Source organism: Equus quagga, chromosome 7 (assembly GCF_021613505.1).
Source record: "Equus quagga isolate Etosha38 chromosome 7, UCLA_HA_Equagga_1.0, whole genome shotgun sequence".
Taxonomy (NCBI): Eukaryota; Metazoa; Chordata; class Mammalia; order Perissodactyla; family Equidae; genus Equus; species Equus quagga.
The window spans coordinates 124,095,495-124,119,630 of record NC_060273.1 but is presented as its reverse complement, the minus strand read 5'-3'; the positions used below and the strand labels follow the sequence as shown (position 1 = coordinate 124,119,630).

Here is a 24,136-nt window from a genome sequence, read left to right as displayed (position 1 = left end):
CAAAAAGAATAATAATTATCGTGCTCCTGAAATTCACTAACAAAAAACAAGTATTTATGACTCCAGCATAATCCACTTAAAACAATTTTCCAAATGTGAACATTGTTCAGCTCCTCCCAAGTCCTCATGACCACCTCAGTCCAAGCTACCATCATCTCCCAGCTGGCCTCAGGGGTCCACTCTTGCCCCCAACAGAGCCTATTCTTCACCAGCCGCCAGAGTCATTCTCCAAAAAGAAGTTAATGTGCTCCTCCGCTCTCTACCCTCCAAAAGTGCTCTTCCACAAGTCAGTAAAATACAAAGTTCTCTCTATAGCTTATAAAGCTCTACATGATCCAGCCCTGGACTGCCACTCAGGCTTCCTCTCTGAACCCCCTCTTCATCATTCACCATGCTCCAAGCACACATCCCTCTTGCAGCTCTAGCACTGGCTACTTCCTCTGGTCTTCTGTGCTGGCCCCCTGACTTCATCCACAGTTCCGCTCAAATGTCACTTGGTGGGAGAAAACTCATCTAGCCATGCTCTAAAATACCGCTCAAACATCTCTGCTCCTTAGTCCCTATCTTTATGATACATATTATAAGTTGATATTGTATACTACTACTATACTACTGTATATTATAAATTCCCATGCTATCTTTTCTTTTTTAAAGGTTGGCACCCGAGCTAACATCTGTCATCTGTTGCCAATCTTTCTTTTTCCCTTCTCTTCCAAGCCCCCCAGTACATAGTAGTATATTCTAGTTGTAGGTACTTCTAGCTGTGCTATGTGGGACGCCACCTCAGCACGGCTTGATCAGCAGTGCTAGGTCCATGCCCAAGACAAGAACCAGTGAAACCAAGGGCCAACAAAATGGAGGACATGAACTTAACTACTCGGCCAAAGGGCCAGCCCCTATCTTTTAAAATTTTTTTGAGGAGGATAAGCCCTGAGCTAACATCCACCACCAATCCTCCTCTTTTTGCTGAGGAAGATTTGCCCTGAGCTAACATCTGTGCCCATCTTCTCCTATTTTATATGTGGGATGCCTCTACAGCATGGCTTGATAAGGGGCGCTTAGGTCTGCGCCAGGATCCCAACCAGTGAACCCCAGGCCACCGAAGCAGAGAGAGCAAACTTAACTGCTAGGCCACCAGGCTCGCCCCTATTTTATCTTTTTTAATTGAAATTTTTATTAAGACAATTGGAGATTTACATGTATTTGTAAAAAATAATGCAAAGAAATCCCATGTATAATTTGCACAGTTACCCTCAATGGTTAACATTCTGCAAAACTGTAATATAAAAGCACAACTAAAATATTGACATTGCTATAATACATTAATCTTATTCAGATTTCTCCAGTTTTACTTGCACTCATTTATGTGTATGTAAGTAATTCTATATGATTTTATCACATCTGTAGGTTTGTGTATCTGTCATCCTGGGCAATATACTGAACAGTTCCAAGCCCACAGGATGTCTCATGTTGTCCTTTTATAACCATCCTCACCTCCCTCTGCCTCCTCCCTAATGCTTGGAAATCTGCCCTCCATTTATCAAATTTTGTCATTTCAAAAATATTATATAATTGGAATCATCCTGTATGTATCCTCCTGGCATTGGGCCTTTTTCACTCAGCTTAACTTCCTAGAGATTCATCTAAGTTGTATTTATCAACAGTTCCTTCCTTTCCATTGCTGAGCAGTAAGGTTCCGTGGAATGTATGTACCACTATTTGTTTAACCATTCACCTGTTGGAGGACATCTGGGCCAATTCTAGTTTTTGCCTCTTAGCAATAAAGTTTCTATGAACACCGACATACAGACTTTTGTGTAAACTTAAGTTTTTATTTCTCTGGGATAAATACCCGAAAGTGCAATTGCTGAGCCCTATGGTAAACGCATGCCATATTTTTCTTATCCTTTTCTCCCTTAGAATGGAAGTCTTATGACACCACGGACTTGGATATTTTGCTTCAGTGCTGTATCCCAATGTCCAGAACAGTGTTTGGCACGGAGTAGGGAGTAAACATATATCTGTTGGGTGAGTAGGCTTCAGAGCCTTGTGGAGATGCATTCCTAAATGCACAGATGCTATTGCTTTTATAACTGATTCAGGCAAAATGAGTCTGCAAAAAGGCTCCCCGGGAAGATGGTAGAGATGAGAAAAAGAGAGGTGTGGCTATGGCGCCTGTCCCCAAACCTGCCTGAAGAGTCAATATAGGCCCTGAATGAAAAGGCAGTTAAGCATGGAAACAACCTAAGTGTCCATCAATGGATGAATGGATAAAGAAAATGTGCTACACATTTACAATGGAATATTTCTCAGCCATAAGAAATAATGAAATGCTGCCTGTTAGAAAATATGTGTTGGTCTCTGACCCTGGTTCCTGGCACAGAGTTCCTGAAACACTTGTAATTTCCTAAGTGATAAGAGCACTAGGAGCACCTTTGGTCTAATATTTGGTCTTTGACCTCAGTTCCTGACACCCTTGTTATTTCCTGGGTGACAGGAGTGTCTTTTGTTCTAATGAGGCAACTCTGGGTGGCCTCCTGGATAGATCCTGGATGAGGGCTGGTCACCAGAAAGACCAAGTCACGGCTAGAAACTTGGAATTTTCAGCCCTGCCTCCCATTCTCTTGAGAAGAAAGAAGAGCTGAAAATGGAGTTAGTGGTGGATCATGCCTACAGGATGAAGCCTCCATAAAAATCTCAATAGTATGGGGTTCAGAGAGTTTCCAGGTTGGTGAACACATCCACACTGGGAAGGTGATGCACCCCAATTCCATAGGAACAGAAGCTCCTGCGCTCGGGATCTTCCCAGACCTCACCCTGTGTAGCTCTTCGTCTGGCCGTTCATCTGTATCTTTTATCACATCCTTTAATAAACTGGTAAACATAAACGTCTTCCTGAGTTTTGTGAGTTGCTCTAGCAAAATAATGGAATCTGCGGAGGAGGTGGTGAGAATCTCCTATTTGTAGCCAAATCGAACAGAAGCTGTGGGTAGCCTGGGAACCCACTACTTTTGATTGGCATCTGAGGTGGGGTGGGGGCAGTCTTGTGGGACTGAGCCCTTAACCTGTGGGAACTCACACTATCTCTAGGTAGACAGTCAGAATTGAGTTAAATTGTAGAACATCCAGCCGGTGTCTTGGAGAATTTCTTGGTGTGGGGAAAACCTCCACTCATCTGGTGACCAGAAATGTCAGAAGTGAAGTATGAGTAGTGAAGGAGACAGACAGGAGAGAAAAACTGTAGGTTTTTAAATATACTGCCATTCATGACAACATGGATGGACCTTTAGGACAGTATGCTAAGTGAAATAAGTTGGATAGAGAAAAACAAATATAATACGAACTCACTTATATATGAAATCTAAACCAACAACAACAAAAACAAACACAGATACAGAGAATAGTTGGTGGTTGCCAGAGGCAGGTGGTGGGAGGGAGGCAAAATCGATGAATAGGGTCAAAAGGTTCAAACTTCCAGTTATAAGATAAATAAGTCCTGGGGATGTTATGTAGAGCATGGTGACTACAAATTTAATAATACTGTATTATATATTTGAAAATTGCTAAGAGAGCAGATCTTAAAAGTTCTCATCACGAGAAAAGAAAATTTGTGTTGTATACCTGAAACTATATAAGGTTATATGTCACTTAGATCTCAATAAATAAAAAAAAGAAAGAAAGAAAGAGAAGTTGGGACAGGAAGGCTGAGTAAACTGTGTTCATAAAGGCACATGTGAGGCTCTGGGAAAAGCCACATGGCCTTACAGCTCCAAGGAACACAGGAGGACCCAAAGTCATTAAAATGGCTCAACTTGTCCTGATAGTCGCTCAGACCACGTGCAGTTTCATTTGCCTGTGTGGCCACCAGCAGAGGAAAGCATAGCCAGCCCCTTAGCAGTAACAGGAACAAAGGAATGTTTGTTATTTAAAGTAGCAATTTTCAAATATTTTGAGTTTGTGCATATCTGAGTATTTCATTGCAAAAGTCACAAACTGTGTCTATATTTGACTGTGTCTCTGTGTAAATATCCATTACATATATCTGCAGGACAGTGCTCTCTCTGAGGTTCCTGCAAAGGATGAAAGCAAGAAAATAAAAATGCCTTGGAACTCTGACTACTGCAGATAGATTAAGGGATAACATATTTTAAGAATAGTAAGCTAACATCTTCCTCTGGCCTGATTCTTTCAATCAGTTAAGGGTTCTTGCTGTAAGATGATTTCCATTATATTAAGCAAAGGTTGAATGACAATATTCAATAGGGCTGCATGATTATACCTTTTGTATGGAATTATATTTGTGTATTCTAAGCTTGGTTTCTCTGAGTATTTCTTTGCTCAGTTTCTTGAAAGCATAGTGATTCCTCATAGCATGGCTCTAGATCATTGATTCCCAGCCTTGGCTGCACACTGGAATCATCTGGGGAGGTTTTATAACTCCTAATGCCTAGACCATACCCAAGACCAATTAAATCAGACTCTCTGGGGGAAAAGCCAGGCATCAGTATTTTTCATAGGTCCCCAGGTGATTCTAATGTGCAGCCAAGGCTGGGAACCAGTGTTCTAGAATCATCTGTGTCAGTTTCACTAGGGTACTTGTTGATAGTCAGACCTGGGTCCAAAATTAAATCTATTAAATTGGAATCTCTAGGGATGAGCAAGAGGAATCTGAATATTTATCTGTACTCTCAGATGATTTATATGAACACTAAGTTTGACGACCTTTGGCTTACAGTGTTAAGGTAGCTAACGTTGACCTGCAAAGTCATCAGTGAACAGGAAATTATGAAATCTCAATCCACAGTCAGAAGACCTTGCGAGGTTGCAGACAACTGTATTTTGGACATTTCTTCAAAGGTCTTTATTTAGCCAGTGTAGTTATATAGTTTGCAGGTGTCAGTAATAACTCCAGGTAAAGTTTCCATACAGTTTTGAAGTAAATACTTTATTAGGACAAATTGATACTCTAGTGGGAAAGCTAAAATAAAGATGCCGTCTAGCTAAAATTAGAAAGAGTTATTTAAAAAAATAATAATTACCTGTTAGAATTAAGGATGCTAAGAGAGGAACTCTTATAGAAAAGCATAAATCTCCAAATTGGGTTTCTCTCTGCCCAACCACTCAAATTTTTTTTTCTAAAAAATTATAATTAAGATGTTTTTAAAGGAAGGGAAAAATTAGAGACCAAGAGGAATCCCCATTATATTTAAAAATATTAATTCATCAGGCATATTCAATCATTTAAAATATGTAAAGTATGTTCTGAAACCTCTCATCTGATCCTAACAAATGTCCTATCTAAGGAAACAGGACAAAGGATTATTAATCCCAAATTTTACAGACCTGTTATTTCTAGCACATAACACAGTGTGAAGTTCTAAGTGTTTGTTGGATTGAACTGAACTGAATTGAATTATCAGATGAGAAAGCCAAAGCATAGAACCATTACATGCTAACTGACCCTTCATCAGTTGAGCAAGAGAAAACTGCATCAAACACCCAGGTCTAATCCAGAATTCTTCTCCTAACAGCATGCTTCTCCAAGCATAATTTGGAAATTAAAGGTCATTCTTTACACCAGTAGTCCTCAAGCTTGGTGTGCCTAAACACCATATGAATGCTTTTAACTATATCAGGGGTGCTGACTAAAGATTCTGATTCAGTAGGACTGAGGTGGGATGAGATTCTGTATCTTTAACAAGCACCACGTACCAGAGAAAACACCTAATTGCCAATTACGTAATTTATCCAATTAACAGTGATTGTCAAAACAGCAAATATCATTGGCTAACTCAGGATAAGTGAAATATGTAAGTTATAAAAGTAAAATGACTCAGTCCTTATCAATAAATATTTGTTGAATGTATGAATCCATTAATCAATAGCACAATAAGACTAAATTGGTTTACAATAGTTAGCATAAAGAAAGTTCTAGATTCTGTGTTTTTCTGCCCAACTTTCTCAGTGGAAGAAGGGACTAGAGAGCATATTATCTTGAGCTAACCTGATAACATAGGCCACTTTTTTAAACCAGTCCTCTTCTTTCAGGGCTTAGTGGGCACCGAGATCAGCTCTCCTTCCTCAAAGAATAGGAACCAAGACAATTTGTTCTTAAAAGCAACCAAAGGTTGTGGAGCTGTGCACAGCTAGGGAAGAATGCATAGAATGCCTTCAGTGGTAAGATGGGCAAAGAGTTCTGGGAGAGAAGAAATAGCCCTTCCCTAAGGCATTAGATTTGTTACTAGGCAACAAATAAAATACGATTACTTCTAGCTACACAAAAATGCAGCTCCCAGCAGAAAACTGCTTAAAAATGCTTTTCAAAAGTCTCACCTCTAGACAATTTTGGTGTTCAATTCATCTTATAATTTACATCTTATAATTTACACACACGCACATACATATACCCTTATGGGAATATATATATATGCGTGTGTGTATATATATTTCACATTATTGTACAGCATTTTAAGAACATGCATAATTTGGTAATTCTATACAACAACCAATACTAATCATTATTAGTCTTATAAAGTTATAACCTCATGCTATTTTCATTATGAAAGAGCATAGGTACTAGCTAAAATCGAAAACACTGCCAATATCAAGTGCTCACGAGGATATGTAACAATAGGAACTCTCATTCATGGCTGGTAAGTATGCAAAATGTTACAGCCACTGTGGGAGGGAATTTGGCAGTTTCTTACAAAACTGAACGTACTCTTGTCAAGATCCAGCAATTGCTCTCCTAGGTATTTACTCAAATAAGTTGAAAACGTATATCCACACAAAAACCTGCACATGAATGTTTATAGTAGCTTTATTCATAATAGCCAAAAATGGAGCAACCAAGATGTTCTTCAATAGATGAATGCATAAACAAACTGTGGGAAATCCATAAAATGGAATATTACTCAACAGTTATAAAAAAGAGCTATCAAGTTACAAAAAGATTTGGAGGAACCTTAAATGTATATTGCAAAGTAAAAGAAATCAGTCTGAAAAGTCTACATACTATATGATTCCAGCTACATACTGGAGGATTCCAACTACACGACATTCTGGAAAAGGCAAAATTATAGAGACAGTAGAAAAATCAGTGGTTGCCAGGGTTTGAGGGAGGGAGGAAGGGATGAATAGGCAGAACACAGAAGATATTTAGATCAGTGAAACTATTCGGTCTGAGGCTGTGATAGAAGCATGATATTATGCATTTTTCAAAAGCCACAGAACTTTTCAATGCAAATAGTGAACCCTAATATAAACTATGACCATTAGTTAATAATGATGTGTTAATACTGGTTCATCAATTATACAAATATACCATATTAGTGAAAGATGTTAATAATAGGGGAAACTATGCAGGAGGGGGAATATATGGGAACTCTCTGTACTCTACGCCTAATTCTTCTGTAAACCTAAAACTGTTCTACAAACTAAGATCTATGAATTAAAAAAAGCATATTTAGGGGCTGGCCCAGTGGCTTAGTGGTTACGTTCATGTGCTCCACTTTGGCGGCCTGGGGTTCGCAGGCCGGGATCCGGGTACAGACCTGGCACCGCTCATCAAGCCATGCTGTGGCAGCACCCCACATAAAATAGAGAAAGATTGGCACAGATGTTAGCTCAGGGCCAATCTTCCTACAAAAGAAAAAGCAGAAGTAGGTAATATTTAATGCTGACACTGGAAACATTTTTTTCTAATTTGTAACATATTCACAAACATTTAACATTTAGTTGTTAAACTAAACCTATTAACTACGTATGCCACTCTGTATCATGTAATTTAGAATTGTTTAACTATTTAGCTATATTCCAAAAGATATTTTATTCACATTCTGTCAAATAGAACTAAATTAATAATCCCACCCATATGAATGTCTGAAGAATTTTTTTTCCATTCCTTTCCCAAGGGAAATGTTCATATTATATTGGTATATGTCTGATTTTCCTTGATTTTCAATATAGTCATGATTTGCAAAATCTATAATAAATATTCTGTCCATATTGTGTGTTGTTACATAACTGAATCCAGAAGTTGCTACCTTAATCTATGAGATAGTTACTTTTAGCTACTGAAAGCCTTGTGCAGCATTTCTCAAACTTCAATATGTGTAGGAGTCAACCGGGGATCATTCTAAAATTCAGATTCTGATTTAGCTGGTTTGAGGTGGTGCCTCATGATCTGCATTTCTAACAAGCTTCCAGGTGATGCTGCTGCATGAACACACTTAGAGTAGCAAGGTTCTAGAGCAAATTTGGGCCATAAAACTATTACCACTGGGAAAAATAAACCCAAACACCCAGCTGTTCTTACAAGGGGTTAAATAGCTGCTTGTTTGTTTCTCCTACCTGGAAAAGTTCTCAGGGCTCCCAGCACTTCTAAATCTACTTTCATGTATATAATCCTTTTCAATTTCATCTATAAAGAGGAAGGCTTGATAACCTTTGCTTACTAGCAAGCTACCCATTTAATACTCTCCTAGCTTGAATGAACCAAAGATCATCTATTTTTAATTCAATTCCTCCATTTACATGTCTTCAATCACAGAAAGGTCAAGTGACTGGCCCAAGGTCGTTTATCCAACAACTGTAAAGGTCAGGTCTCAAATCCAGGTCTCTGGTTCCAAACGCAGGCCTTTCCCCTCCATTCCCTGTTGCTTCTAATAATGATGCACTTCAGGGAATAGGGGCCAGTTTGTTCAGACCACAAAATCCCAGTTTTAAAGGGACTCTCTCAGCCTTGGGCTTCCCACTGCAATTCCTAGCACAGATTTAAGGTCTTGCGGGGGATCGGATACCGGAAAGGACAAGGTTTCTTTACATTTCAAAATAAGCCTTGAAATTCAAGACGATTATGTGGATTAAAGAGCTGATTTGAATATGGTATAAGGTATGAGAGAAAAGACTTAGATGTTTCCCTGTAAAGAATGGGAACAAAAATGATTTGTTCTATTTCTCCAAACTTGATGGTTCTCTTGAAAGAATTCACAGACAACTGTGTGTGTGGGAGTGAGAAGCAGGTGGACGCTTCCCCAGTACCACCTGTCCACAGCAACCTCACTTCTATTGGGACAAAGAAATGATGACTTGATGTCTTCAATGGGACTTCTAGGCTGTTAAAGATAACTGAAACTAAGCTTTTCTTCACAAGATGAAGGCCCAGAAATGTGAAAAGAATGTTGTGCCATTGTCCAGACATTATTAGTTAGAACTTAGATTTAGAGTTTCTCAGCCTCTGGTTTAAGGACCAGCCGCAATTTCACCCTGACATCAGCAGTTGGCTGGGTGGGAGAGTAATAAATATGAGATATTTAAGTGACATTAGGGTCTACACAAGCCTTCTAAATACTGTGCTTCTAAGGATTTCTAACAGTAAGAATCTGCATCGCACTCTTTCATCCTCTCCCTCCTGGAGCCCCACAGCATAGAAAAGATAAGGTTAGGATGACCTGACCTTGGGTGCCATCCCTGCCTCTGAACATTGGACACCATCCCATTATGAAAATTCTGTTCTCTTTTCAAAGGGGGATCCCTCTGCAAATGTGTGCACTGTACGCAGGAGGCTCTGAATTGAGGGGCTCAGGTGGGGCGGCCAGACTTTCTCCCTCTGGGCACTGCTCTGACACCACATCACAAAATTTGTAAATAAGTAAGGTCAGTACTCTTCTCTTCATAGGATTAAGTTACTGTCAAGGCAGCTAAGATTCTGGGCTCCCATCTTTCTCTTTCTGTGGATGTTTTGAGGTGTTCACGGGGCAGGCTGAACTGTGATGCTACAATAAAGGAGAATCAGCCTTGTCAACTCAGGACCCAGCCTGAGAAAAATCAGTAGCCTTTCAGTGCGTTGTTGGTGATCTGAGCTCTTAGAGACAACTACAAGCAGTTTAAGTGCCTCAGGGCTATAACAGGCTTCTACAGAAATTTCACAAACTCCTGGCCATGGAAGTCTCCAGAAAGAAATGCCCCCAAAGTCTCAGAGCTAGGAGGCACCCTAAATTTTTTGCTGGTGGTTGGAAATTTGGCTCTGGGTGACACAACCAGACTTGCCTTACTCATTCCTAACACCGTGGTCTTAATCATCACTCCAGCCTTCAGAGCTCATATATTCCCGACTCATCCTACAAGTGCCGTTCCCCTGTTCCCCTCCCTCTGATGAATATCTAGTCCCTCCTTCAAGACTCAGCTTACACGTGGCAGCCTCTCTAAAAGCCTTCCTTCCCTGACAGCTCATAGTCCACCTTGGCCTCCAGTCTTGCTGAACCCTATAGCAGTTAAGGGCCCACACCACCCCTTTGGCATTTATGTTGAGCCAAATCTCTAAGAAAAAATCATCACAAGTGGACATATTTTGTTTAACTTCATAGGATAAATAAGAATGGGAATAAAAGAGAGAAGTTTAGATAATACAGTTATTGAACTTTTTCACCCTAAAAATGCCAACATGTAAGAAGGAGGAAACTGATTCATAGACAGGGCAAGGCGGGCAGTTTCCTTTTCTGTTCTGGGTATCATCCCTGAACATAATCAACAGAATAATACCTGGGAAGTTTCAAGAATGTAGCTGCAGGACAAGCATGAAAGAAAGAGACAGACGTCAGTTTATCATAAAAAGCCATACTTTGGTTGATTTGGCTGAACAATCATGAAAAGTGCTAACAGAAGACGACTAGCCCCCCATGCCACTGGGAGGGTTGAAACACAGTCTGGCGGTCCTCAGTGGGGGACGTGGTGTATTCAGCGGGAGAGAAGCAGCGTTAGCCAACTGTCAGGGCTCTTTGCTGCCCGAAGATTCTATCATTCTACTACAAACAACAATGATAATGACTTGCACACTTTCCAATCAATAACAATAAAAGCACAATGTCTGTGGATAACTTACTGTGCTGACAGTGGATCCCATTAAATCCTCGGGGACATTTACACACATAGCCTATGAATGTGTCCCCTCGGTATGCTTCACTTATTTCACAGGTTCCTCCATTATGGCATGGATTAGGAGTGCAGGGACCTGAAAGACAGAAAAAATATTGCTGCATGATGCATATGCTTTAAAGTAGACATTAGGTCAATGTTTTGCAATTAATTTTATAGAAAAAAGTGTTCCGGGTATTAGTGGTGCAGGAAATGTAGTAGTTGTGTGGACTCTGGAGACCAATGGCCTGGCTTTGAATCCTGGTTTCACCACTTTTGGGCCATGTGGCCTTGGAGGATTTCTTTAACCTCTCTGTGCCTCAGTCTTACCTTCTCTTAAGGGTCAATACTAATAGAATCAACCTCAAAGGGTGATGATACAGATGAAAAGAATTCATAAAATATAAACATAAAATACATATAAAATACCCAGAACAGTGTCTGCTATATACTAAGCACTCAAAAAATATTAGCACTAAGTAAAATATTGTTATTTCGTTTGCAAATTGTAAAATATCTTTTGTATGTTTAAAAAGGACTGCTGAACGGCAATTTCTGGAGTTATAAACACTGAAGAGCTTTTGTTCCCCGCTGGTGAAAGTAGCATAAACTTGCCAATGACTATAACCACATAGGCCAAGTGAAGTGGAGAGCTGGCTGCAACACTTGTATAGACTATTTGTGAGTTTTTGGTGGGACATGTTTCTGGAGAATCACAAGGTTTGCCAATCTATGAGAAGTAGCTCACCAAAAGTTGCAAATATAAAGACGAGGGACTCATAGTCGTTTTTAAGCTTTGAGAAAGTAACTTCAGCAGAGTGACTGGGACCTGGGAGGGCCAAAAGAAGTGTGGTACTTGACCCCCTTGGAGAGAACCAGTGGCTAGCACTGATGGGGTGTAGAGCTGGGCCAGTCCTGCCTGACTCGGGATTCCTCTAATTCACATTCTTTACTATGGGGTGTCCCTTTGGTATGACTGAGACTTTCTCAAATGGCATGGCAGTCTGAGGCTTTTTCTATGCAATCTTCCTTCCTTTCCTCCCTTCAGAGGTGACAGGCTTGTGCTACAGTCTGAGAGCTCACCCTACTTACTCTTGCTCCCTCTCTCCTTGTCCATCACAGACATCTCCCCAATAAATCTTTTGCACCTCTAATTCTGTCTTATAGTTGGCATCTTGGAGGATGCTAACTGATTCAGGGCAAAATCCAGACTATGGGTTGTGAAGAAGGGAAGAGACCAGTTGAAGGAAGAAAAAGCTCTCCCTGGGAGATGAAGAAAGATCAAGGAAAAAATATAGTATTCTCTAATTTTGTTTTTTTTTTAAATTGGAGAGACTAGAACATATTTATAAGTGAAAGAAAAGTCACTGAAGAGATAATTAAGATGTACATACTAGAAAAGGAACGCAAGAGTTATTAAACTAAGCATCTGACTATGTAGGAAGATGTGAATGCCAGAGTCCTGGAGGAAGATTAGCCAAGAAAAAGAGCAAGTGGTTTCAGCAAAGACTAAAGGGAAGACAAAGGCTTGGTCCCAAGAATAGTGATAACTTGAGGCAACTGGTTGGAGCTCCAACAGGCAAGGCTATTAGAAGGGTGCAATAGTGAATAGGCTGCTCAGGCATAGTCAAAGCCATATAAAGACTTATGGAGAGAAAAGGAAATTCACTATTGTCACTTTGAGCAGTGCGATAGAATGTCAACAACAGGAAGTACTTAGGGGTTGGGCAATGTTGTCTTGCTTTGAAGCAAGACTTTATCATTCTATTCTTTCCTCCAGCAGCTGCCTTTGACACTCAGTTTCTTCCAGTTTAAAATTTTGTGAAATTCAACGGTTGTAGAACCTAATAAGGATATGCATGAAAAAGGAAACAATGTGGCAATTCTACAGCGTCTGGATCTTCACTTGTTGATAGGGCTGACTTTGAGGAAGGGAAAATAAATCAATGTATCTGCGATTTTTCTCCAGATAGCTCCATACCAATTAAAAACCATGCATCTATTTCTTTGTGCTCTGCAGTACTCGTCAATTACACTAACCAACACCTGCCCTTGAGGTGGTACGTTGCCATTGTGTGAGACAGGAAGAAGATGAAATACCAATGATCAGTTTTGTGGCAATGTGAATCATTTCCTCCCATCACTAAGAGATGCACATCATGCTCCAGAACCTCTCTCTCTTCTCCTTTCTCAGTTTCTACTTCTTCTTTCCTCTCAAACTAATTAACATTTGATGGTGCCTTATAATTTACAAACTTTTTTCACAGAAATAATCTCATTTATTCCTCACAGCAACTGGATGAGGAAGCTGTCATTACCATTCTTGTTTAGATTTTTTTAAAACTGAAAGTCAGAAAGATTAGCTAATATTTCTCAAAGGAACATTTATGAGTGATGCCTTTAGGTCTCAAACTAAGAATGTGTGATTCTAAAATCTACACTCCGCAGAGAATCAACTAATTGAGAAGGGGAGAATGAAATAAAAGTGATGTTAGAGTTTTGACTCATCAGTTCATTTCAAAATAATAAAAAACATGACAGATTTTATTAACTGATAACTGATAGCCATGTGCATAACTGCAAAGGAAAAAATAAACACAAATAAATATAGTCAAAAAACTATAAAATTTTAAACAAATAAGGAGTCTTGGAGATCACCTAATCCAGTCTTTTAATTTCACAGATGAGGAAAGAAAGCTTAATAAGAACTCAGTGATTGCTCCAAAAAACCCACTTAATATGAGGAAAATTGAGTTTAAGGAATTGTATCTAGGAAGAAAAATTATTAAAACCAAAAATGATTAAGCTATTCCTGCCTCCTCAAGAGAGTGATGTAATTTCTATCAGAAAGCACACAAATCTTTTCCTTGTCCCCTTCCCCATATGGAGTTGGGTGAAGGAAGGATTAAAAAAAAAAAAAAAAAAAAGACTGAAATAGCAAGGCCTTTGCCAGTTCTCGGGAGCAGTTAAAGCCGTGATTCTGAGGAGGGTGGTCGATGGAAGTCACTTTGAAGAACGAGGGGCGGATACGAGCCTGGAATGGATGACTGTTTTTACTCAAGCCAACCACATCTTTGGAAAAGCAGAACTTGGCTAGAAGCTGAGGATGAGTTAGTGACTCTGCATAATAAAGGAAAGAACTTAGGAATGGATGGGAGAAACCCGGGACAGGAGACCCCGAAAGCAAAGCTGGAAGTAGACTTCAGGCAGAGAAGGGGGTCACGCAGTGTGCTGTGAGGCTGGAATATGTGAAGAAAGGTAGCTAGGAAGAAATTGTGGTGTCTGGAATTCAGGTTGAAGTTGTTTGCACAGCTGCGATGTGAACTGTCTCTGCTGGAGGATCCAGATCTGCACTCAAGTCTGCTGGACACACAGACCTGTGCGTGGTGTTTGGGGAAATCCGGGGAAAGGGCTGTGCTAATCATGAGGCTCATCCTGGCAGGAGGCAAGAAGTGTGGCAGCACGTAATGCCCAAAGGATTCAAGAATCCACTGGGTACAGGAACCCGAAGACAGAGTTGACAGAAGTATTGAAAGTCCTAGACACTCTGGGTATTTCCTGAGGATGTAGGTGAAGCCTGTCCAGCTATCTTGGTGCAGCTTCTGGGATTCCCAAAAGATGTGAGTTGGAGGGTTGGAGCTCATTTTATTAACACCCCAACGGACATCATGACCTCAGCTGACATGGGGGTTTCAGAAAAAGATTACCTGTTACAGAAGCTGAGGCTGCTGTGATTTTTCCTCCTCCAAGAAACTCCTTTAAAAGGTGAGGCTGAGGTAAAGCAAGTGGGGGCAGGATTTCACCTTTCTCAAGGGCCTTACATGCTAAGCAACATGAGTATACATAGTATTCTGTAGAAGGCTCCGTAAGAATATGTCTGTTTTAGAGGCAAGAAAACAGGTTTGCTCAGAGAGGTCAAGTAATGTCCAACGGGAAAGGCCAAGATTTTAACACACTCTGCCTGACTACAAATCTACGCCTTTCCATTAAGCCACACTTCCTGCCATGTTGAAGATCTGCACATTAATACGTGATTCTCAACAGATGCAAACAGAATCAACATGAATTCACTCAGCACATTCCTATAAATAATACAGGGCTCCAAAGCCTTCCTAAATGGAAATATTTCAGAGTACTTTCAGCAAATGGGGCAGGGTGTATTAGATATTATGAACGTAGACAGGCTCTGCTATGCTAACAGTACTCCATTTCAGCTATGTTTGAAATCCACTGTCAAACATGACTATTTCCTCAATATTATTGTGTAATAATATACTTTGTTTGCATATACTGTTGCTTGTACTGTGAAGATAAGAAAAAAACTGACCCCACTCAATATACAGGTTCTTGTTTTTTTTTGTCCCTAATAATTATACCATGAGACTAATGCTATATGCCTTGTACATACTCTTTGAGAGTATTCCTGACAGAGTGTTGATCAGTCACATGTCGCTTTTCCCCACTAGACCATGAGTTCTCTGTGGGAAGAGTCATGGTTAGCACACAGTAGGTGTTTGATACATTTTGAATAAACAAGGATATGGTAGTTAATGAGTGACAGCCATTACATCTTTTGCCTAAACCCCATTCAAGTTTAGGTTTATAAGACAGCAATATCTTTTGGCTTTTCACTCGGTAATTAATTAGGATACTTTCTCCAGGTTTTCTATACCTTTCAAAGTTCAAATTCTTTAAATTTATAATTAGCTTCCAATATTTTCTGTCTCTAATATGGTTTAAGCTTCAAGAGTATTACATCTACAATGGTATTAAAACTGTCAACAACAAATCATTAGAATGTACACTTTTTGCATAACATTACATGTGCCTTAATTCTTTGGCAAATATATAATAAAAGCAGTAAGATTGTATAATCTCATTAACAGTGTTTTGGTCTCCTAATTTAACAGTTCCTGTGTAAATAAAGACATTCACTTAAAGCATTAGCAAGATAAAATAATCAGAATATAAGTTAGTACATAAAGGAAGAAAGCATAATACATGTAGCCTAAGGTCTCAACTCACAAATCTGCTTGGTAGACAAAAGTTTTTGGGTTTGATGTTAAATAGCAAAAATTAAAATATTTATCGACAGTTTCCAGGTTTCTTTCTCCAAGTGATAAGTGGGCTAATCATATGCGAATCAGAGATCCTAGGAAACTCCTGTTTGTTTTTGTGTTTTCCCTCCATCCAATAATCTTCTTTATTTTGATACCGAAAGTAAGTATTGTTTTAAGGTCTTGACACACTGATAAATAATGAGCATCACCTATAGCATATATTGTTGCTTATACTGTGAGGAAAAGAAAGACACTGACCCTGACCTTGCTGGACACAGAGGTTTTGTTTTGTTTTTTCTAATTTCAGGTTAAATAATATTTGTTCATTAGGTACCTATTACGTGCTGAGCACTTTGCTAGTAATTTGTGATAAATGCTTTGAATGGAATTAAAATTGTCAGCAGCTGGAAGAGTAAGCACACAGCACAAGAAAATACTTAGTTATCCAGTTTATGCGCCTCATTTTTTTAAGGTAATTTTAATAGGTACCCTTTTACTGCAAATATACCATGCTCAGTATTAATATACTTTTTTGTTTATGTAATGGTATCTGCAAATTTAATTCTAGAAGTTCCTTAACAACATCATGTTAACTAACGTTTGTAATATGACCATGTTCTTAACTTTTGCTGCCTAAACTTTGGTATATTTAGGGTATGTCACATCTTTCCTGTAACATGCAATTTACATATATATAATTTACTATGTATTTACATATATTAAAAATATATACATATAAACTAGTTTATATACATATATATAAATCTTATACATAGCTTTGAACACAATTTAATAGCACAGCAAAATTTGCAAACAATGAGTATTTCTCCACCATTTAGAGAAAAAGAAAAGAAAAAGAAAAAGAAGACAGACAAGAGCAATCTCAGTCCCTTTCCCCTTCAAAAGTCTGCATCTTTAATGTTCACAGGTATACAAAGAAGGATACAGAGTGGTGATTACGAGCTTCAGCTCTGATTAGTATTCATAAAAGTCCAAACTATCTGATTAGACAACAACACTTGATAATATCACTCTTAATATGAAAGTATAAGCAGACTTTCAAGATACAAGAGGCTTCAGGGAGTTTTAAAATTGATAATGCTGGAATACTTTTGTAGGTAATCTTTAAGTAGCTCCCAACACAATGGGGACAGCATACGATCGATATTAATGAAGAACTGAATTCACCAGCATGCTTTCCAGGCGTTTTTATGCAAGCTCATATAAGTATGTCAACAAGATTAATTGCTCACAAAAGCATTAGATTCATACGGTTTGCTACTTTTCTGCATCTGCCTCCTCACAATTCCAAGGGTAGAGTTGAAGGCATTTCTGTATGTGTAAGATGGTTAGCTTTTCACACATTTAGAGACTATGTTCCAAATCGTGAATTCCTTATACTGTCTAAGCAGATTATTAGGAAGTAAATAGGTTACCACTTTCCTGTGAAAATGTGTACATAGACTTGGTCAATTTTACAAATCATGCCCCCAAAACATTGGCAGTTAGATATTAACAGTGAGTGTACATTTTAGGTTAGGTAATAGGGAAATGCCAATAAGGCAAGTGCAAAAGCATAGTTTCACACGTTGTTCTAGCAGTACAATGAAATAGGAACAGTTATGACCCAAAAGTTCACTCCAAACTCTGGTCTGAAAAACACATTAAAATTCTCTTAGTATAGTGTGGCTTTTACATGTAATACGGTTTGAACATTTTGGCAGTTGCCGTTTTGAGCCATTGCCACTCTATTTTAAAACTAGTTGAAAAAGAAGGAATTATTCAGGGAACGTTCACACGATTGAAGATTTCAAACCATTTTTACACTGCTTGTTTCTGCTCCTCCCCTTCCTACTTATCTCTGCTCTTCCTTCTCACTTTTAAACGTAAAGTGCAAATTTAGCCATTTGAGGAGAAAAATTGTCTATGGGTATCTTGTACACATACAAGAGGTAAACTATAAGTAAATCTAAAACATTCCATTTTGGGGGAGAATCAACAAATTAAATATATTGTTCTTTCAAGGTATAAATATTTGAATAGATTATGAAACTTGAAATCTGGAGCTAAACAGAGATTTTTTTTAAATTCCTACTGATAAACTCTCTCCTGAAGAATTAACACGGGACTCTCTTTATATACAATTGTCTATAGGAAGGCGCTGAGATGCTTGGTGGCTAGAGAGATGTTTCGGAGTCCCCATATTAGTTTGCCAGGGCTGCTGTAACAAATTAACACAAACTTGGTGGCTTTGAACAACAGGAATTTATTCTCTCATGGTTCCGTAGGCTTTGACTCTGAAATCAAGGTGTCGGCAGTGCCACACTCCCTCTGAAGGCTCCAGGGAAAAATGCTTCCTTGTTTCTCCCAGCTTCTGGTGGCTCCTGGCATCCTTGGTTTGTAACAGCATAACTCCAATGTCTGCCTCCATCCTCACATGCCTTCTTCCCTGTGTTTCTCTGAGTTCTCTCTTCTTACAAAGACAGCAGTCATTGGATTTAGGGCCCACCCTAACTCCAGGATGATTTCATCCCAAGATCCTTAACTATTTATATCCGCAAAGCCCCTGTGATGGGGTGAATTGTGTTCCCCCAAAACTCATGTTAAGGCCCTAACCTCCAGGACCTCAGAATGCAACTGTATTGGGAGATAGGGCTTTTAAAGAGGTAAGTAAGGTTGAATGAGGCCATATAGCTGGGCTCTAATCCAATATAATTTCCCTTATAAGAAGAGGAAATTTGAACACATAAAAGAGACGCCAGTGATGTGTACACAGAGAAGAAAGGCCATGTGAGGACAGCAAGAAGGTGGCCATGTACAGCCCAAGGAGAGAGGCCTCAGGAGAAGCCAAACTTGCCAACACCTAGATCTTGCTCTTCAAGCTTCCAGAACCGTGAGGAAAGAAATTTCTGTTGTTTCAGTCATCCAGGCCGTGGTATTTTGTTATGGCAGCCCTAGCAAACCAATATAGATCCTATTTCCAAACAAGGTCACATTCTGAGGCTCCTGGTAGACATGAATTTTGGACAGGCATTATTCAAACCACAAGTATTCCCCAAGCAGTTGTTTTCTTAGAGCAATGGAGTTGATTAAGGAAACCAGAGCCCTCATTTATTGTGAGAGTTGGCTGGTGAAGCACTCATATTAATCAACGATAAACACCCTAGTTAAAGCTAAGTTTGGCTATCATCACAGAGAGTAGTAGACAAATTCTGAGGGTTCAAGAAAGAGATCAAGAGAGCAGTTTAAATTGGGAGCAGTGCCTAGGAGAAGCGCAGAAATGAATTCTTAGGTGGCATCAAGGAGGATCTGGCAAGATAGAAGGAAGTATCAAAGAAAGAAGGAAGATTTCTTGGGGTTGATCCTTATCTGCTTCAAATTTTGGTTTAGCATTGGGCTTGACAATGGCAGTATGTTTTTCATGTAGTCAGCCAGCATTCTGAGAAAGTTTTTATATGTATTATTTCTATAAACATTCAGCCATGCTACGTCTTTTGGAGCATTTAGTCCATTTATAGTTAAAGTAATTATTGTTAGGTATGTACTTATTGCCATTTTGTTACTTGTTTTCTAGATGTTGTTGTAGTTTCTTCTTCTCTTGCTCTCTTCCCTTGTGTTTTGATGGCTTTCTTTAGTGCTCTGTTTGGATTCTTTTCTTTTTATTCTTTTTGTATTTATTATCAGTTTTTGGTTTGTGGTGACCATGTGGTTCATATATCAGAACCTATGTTATATATAACAAGCTATGTCATACATAACAACTTCTGTTGTTATATAGCAGTCTATATTAAGTTGATGATCCCTTAAGTTCAAACACATTCTAAAAGCCCTACATTTTTACATACCCCTCCCCACGTTTTATGTCTTTGACATCATATTTTTACCTCTTTTAATTTTGTATATCCCTTATGTAATCATTTTTGTCACAGTAGTTGATGTGTCCTCTTTTCCCAATAAATATCTCATTAAGCATTATCAACACTTTAAAAAGATAACAAAATATAGCCAAAGGAATTATCATTTTACAAAGTGATAGCTATTGCTTTAGCTACATGTTATTATGGAACACAATCTCACATTCTCTCCCCAGTCCACTCGTCTTGCACGCTGCTGCCAGAACAAGCCTCTGAACCACCACTTGCATAACGGAAATTCTCAGCTCAGAATGTTTTATTACCAAAGAGAACTCTGTCTCATTATTCTGTAGTCACCATGCATACACATTTTTTTTAATCCTCCAAAACATGCTGTCTCTTTTAGGGCATCTTTTAGCTAACCAATAATATTTGCTGACTTGTTGATTGTGTGATGTTGTTGATAACAGAACAATATGCAGTGAACTCAAGACAGAAGACAATGGTGCCCCTTGGTTTACTTTCTAAGATAAAGGAAACCAAATCTGACATTTTATGCCTGTGAACACTAAAGATAGTATATAGAGGCCTTCTCTAAATCAATGAATGCTGCACTAAATTAAGTAATTACTATTGTTGAAGTTAGCGATATAAGGTCCAAGTGCCCCTTGAAATCTTGGGTCAATGGGATACGTACTCCCAAAAATCTAAGAGAAACATCAACATCAAAAGTATAAATCATCATGATAATCAAGGTCACATTTTTATTTTTTCATGTGGCCACTAGAATAAGAATAATGATTTCCCTGTGAAAAATCCTGTGAAACCTCAGAATCCATAAATGCAATCTAAGCTAACTGATAAAACTGACATTCAATAATTTTTGATCAACCTAAGAAAAAAAAAATCTCTTTCTGTTTCTAGTAATTGTAGAAAACCAGCTCAAGTTACTTCTATGAAATTATAACAATTCCTCTCTAGTTCCTAAAAAAGCCCTCTTTAATCAGGGAGCTGTTTTCAAACAGAACTCTGCAAATGGCTTGTTTGAGAAGTGCATCTGTCAGAACTCACATCCCACGCTTTGCAAAACACAATTCAAGCTTAAGAAGATGCATCAGCATGTGGTGCAAAGTGGTAAGATATCATTCAAATTTGCCATTAGCTACCATGGTTTGTTTACTCTTCTACACGTCAATAGGACAGGGTATGGATTAAAGACCGAGCAGAGACCAATGTTCTCTACGTGTATTATTATAAGCAAAGAGCTGAGCTCAAGTTTCAGAAGCATCAGGCAATCACACTGTTTCACACAGTATCTCTAAGCAGCTACAAAGCCTCCATGTTCCTCATCAATCTCTCTCTGACAGCTCTTCACCTTTTCCAGGCTTCTCCTGAACTTGCTGCCTGTACTGCATAGTTAGCAGCTCACTGTACGCTGCTTCCTTCTCTAATTATTTCATGAGTCTCTTTTGTCTCCCTGATGAGATTATAAACTCATGTACAGGAACCCCTACTCCTTATATTTTTTGTACTCCCATAGACCCTGACAAAGTGCTAGATACTTTAACAATGCTCACTCCCTACTGTTGTGAAGCTATTAAGAAAACATAAATCTATGATGATTGACTGAAAATGTTATTAATTTTAGGAATACCAGCATACAGTCCAAATGACTAATCATAGTCTATAACAAAAAGTGAAAGTTTAAAGACTGGATGCATTTTCATCTGTAGCCGTTTCTCACCCACACTTAGCAGGTTTCAACAACCGAATTTTAAGCATAGGGCCAAGTCCAATTTTCTTTCTTGAACTCTGTGGCAATTTGTAAAATATCAGATTGTGAATAATCTTATAATTACAAATAGGTGTTAAAAATAGGTGCACTCTTTCCATGAAACTGGAGGTCTTTCTCTTGAAATCTACAATAGTGGTTTTGATTTTGAAGGCAGTGACAGAAGGTGGGGGAAAGGAGTTCTATTTTTACTTTTGGACTCTGCCCTCTGTGACTGCCATCTTGATCATGGCCACAAGCTCCCTGTAGGAGATGTGCCAGCTGCTCTCAGATGGGAAGGGTGCCGACCCAGACTTCACATCTGAGAACACTGGAAGCACAGCTGGACAGGCGAGTCACTGTTTGGATTGCCTCCTCAGGTCTTGCATGTGGCTGCTTTGTGGCAGACTTGAGAATGCATAAAACAAAGCAGGGATGGATTCTGGCCAGCTGGCCATCTGTTCCCTCACCCACTGTGATAATTTGGTCTTGTAGAATTTTGTTAAGTGAGCATTAAGTAATGACCACGTCAAACAGAGTACATAATGAATGCTTCTTAATCACTGGATGAAAGCTTAGGGGATGCTTGCCCAAACACAGCAAAGGTCACCAACACAAACTGAGACTTAGATGCAAACAGCAATAATTAACTTCTTTTCAATTTTCATTTTCAATCGTATTGAATCTATTGTCAAATAGAAGATGGGGGTCTCATAAGGAAGCTGGGTAATATCACCAGTTTCTACTATCCCATTATGCTCGTACCAATTTATATCGGAAAACTAAGGAAGAATTTTTTTATACTTACTAAGTTAATTTATGTAAGAAGTTATCTTTTACTTTTTTGTTTGCTTGTTTGGTTGTTGTTGTTTTCTTTTGTGGTCACAGTAGCTTATAACATAGTGAGATTTCAGTTGTACATTATTGTTTGTCATACACCATATAAGTATGCCCCTTCACCCCTTGTGCCCACCCTCCACCCCCCTTCCCTCGGTAACCACTAATTTATTCTCTTTGTCCCTAAGTTTGTTTATATAAGGAAGAATTTTAAAACTAAGAAAATATGTGAGGGGCTTCACCATCTCAATCTGAATTGAAAGCACTTATGGTTATAGCCATTAATATCAAGCTTTTCCAAATAATTCTCCAGAATAACACCAAGTGGTCACTGACTGGTCAAAATACTTTGTCTTGTTTTTTTAAAGATCAGTTGAAGTGTCCTATTCTGAGAAATCAGTTTTTGCCATATAAACACTTAATAAGGGCAAAATCATGAAACATTTTAATCCCCTGAATGCAGACGTAATGAGGTACCTGATAAACTGTACTACTGGGACGGTATCCTACATGGAATTATTATCCATAAATTTGGACTAATCTTGTACAGTCAGTTACCTCTACTGTTCACAAAAATGAACCAAAATGCTTCACCTGGGTAAGTTACCATCCTGTCACCTAAAGAAGATAATTTCTCTTCCTAGAACTCAGCTCCTATGGCTTCCGAGCTCAGAAAGCCTTTATTCACCCCACTCTCTTCCAAACCTCCCTTTCCTTCCAAGACTATCCCAAGTTTAATATCCTCCATTAACTCTTCCCTATCATTTATTCTTATTCTCTTCAACAATTTTTTTATTACTCTGTTACAGTCATTGTTTCATTCATTCATTCAATTATCCATTCATTCACATAATCATTTGGTTCATCTTTAAAGTTCCTTTTGTGTTCCAGACAAAGTGCTAAGTAGTGGGGTTATAACAGTGAGCAAAACGGATACTCTTTCTGCTGTCATGTAACTTCAGTCAAGTGGAAGGACTGACACCAACCAAATAATCACATAAAAAAGTAATTATTTAATGAGTCATGAAGGAAAGATATATTGTATCCTAAGACCCTATTAATAGGAGGTCTCCTGAGGAAGTGACACATAAGCTAGGAGCTAAAACAATCTAAGAGATAAAGCCAAGAAGGAGATGAGTTTTCCACTCCTGGGTATATGGAAGGAGAAGCAGAGCAAGAAAAGGGTCTTCAAGAAGGCCAGCATAGCAGGAGTAGACAAGCAACGACAGAGATATACAGGGACCAGATAAGACAGGCTGTCAAAGGCCATGTGCAAAAAAAAAAAAAAAAAGACTTTATGGGATACATTGAGACATTTAAGCAATAGGCCAATAGAACTGATATTCCAATTTTAAAGATAGTTGTATGCACTCTATGGACAATCCTTTGGAAAGGATCAGCATAGATGAAGGTAGAGTTGTCACTCTATTCCAGGTAAAGCATGATAGGAAGCCTGGATTAGAGTTGCGGGCTGTTAGATAGGGAGAGAAATAGACAGATTTGCGAGAGAAGGGTCAAGAATGCCTACTGTGTTCCTAGATTTCACATCTCAGTGGATGAATTTTGGTACCATTCCTTAAGACAGAAATACTGGAAGAAGGTGCAGATTGGAAGCGAAGATCATGAGTCAGTTTTTGGATCTGTTATTCAAGAGGAGGTACGAAGAAGGCAGAAGAGAGTGTGGCCTGGACATATAAATG

The 24,136-nt window shown here is 38.8% G+C and overlaps 1 protein-coding gene across 2 annotated transcripts in view; it reads right to left on the bottom strand.

Annotated features, from left to right (window-relative positions):
- The window catches only part of EDIL3 (EGF like repeats and discoidin domains 3), a 407,727-nt gene that overhangs the window by 191,355 nt on the left and 192,236 nt on the right, over positions 1–24,136 (bottom strand). For both annotated transcript variants that reach the window (XM_046668389.1, XM_046668390.1), the window contains one exon: positions 10,883–11,011. In XM_046668389.1, the coding sequence (XP_046524345.1) occupies positions 10,883–11,011 (129 nt within the window). The remainder of the gene's footprint in view (positions 1–10,882; positions 11,012–24,136) is intronic.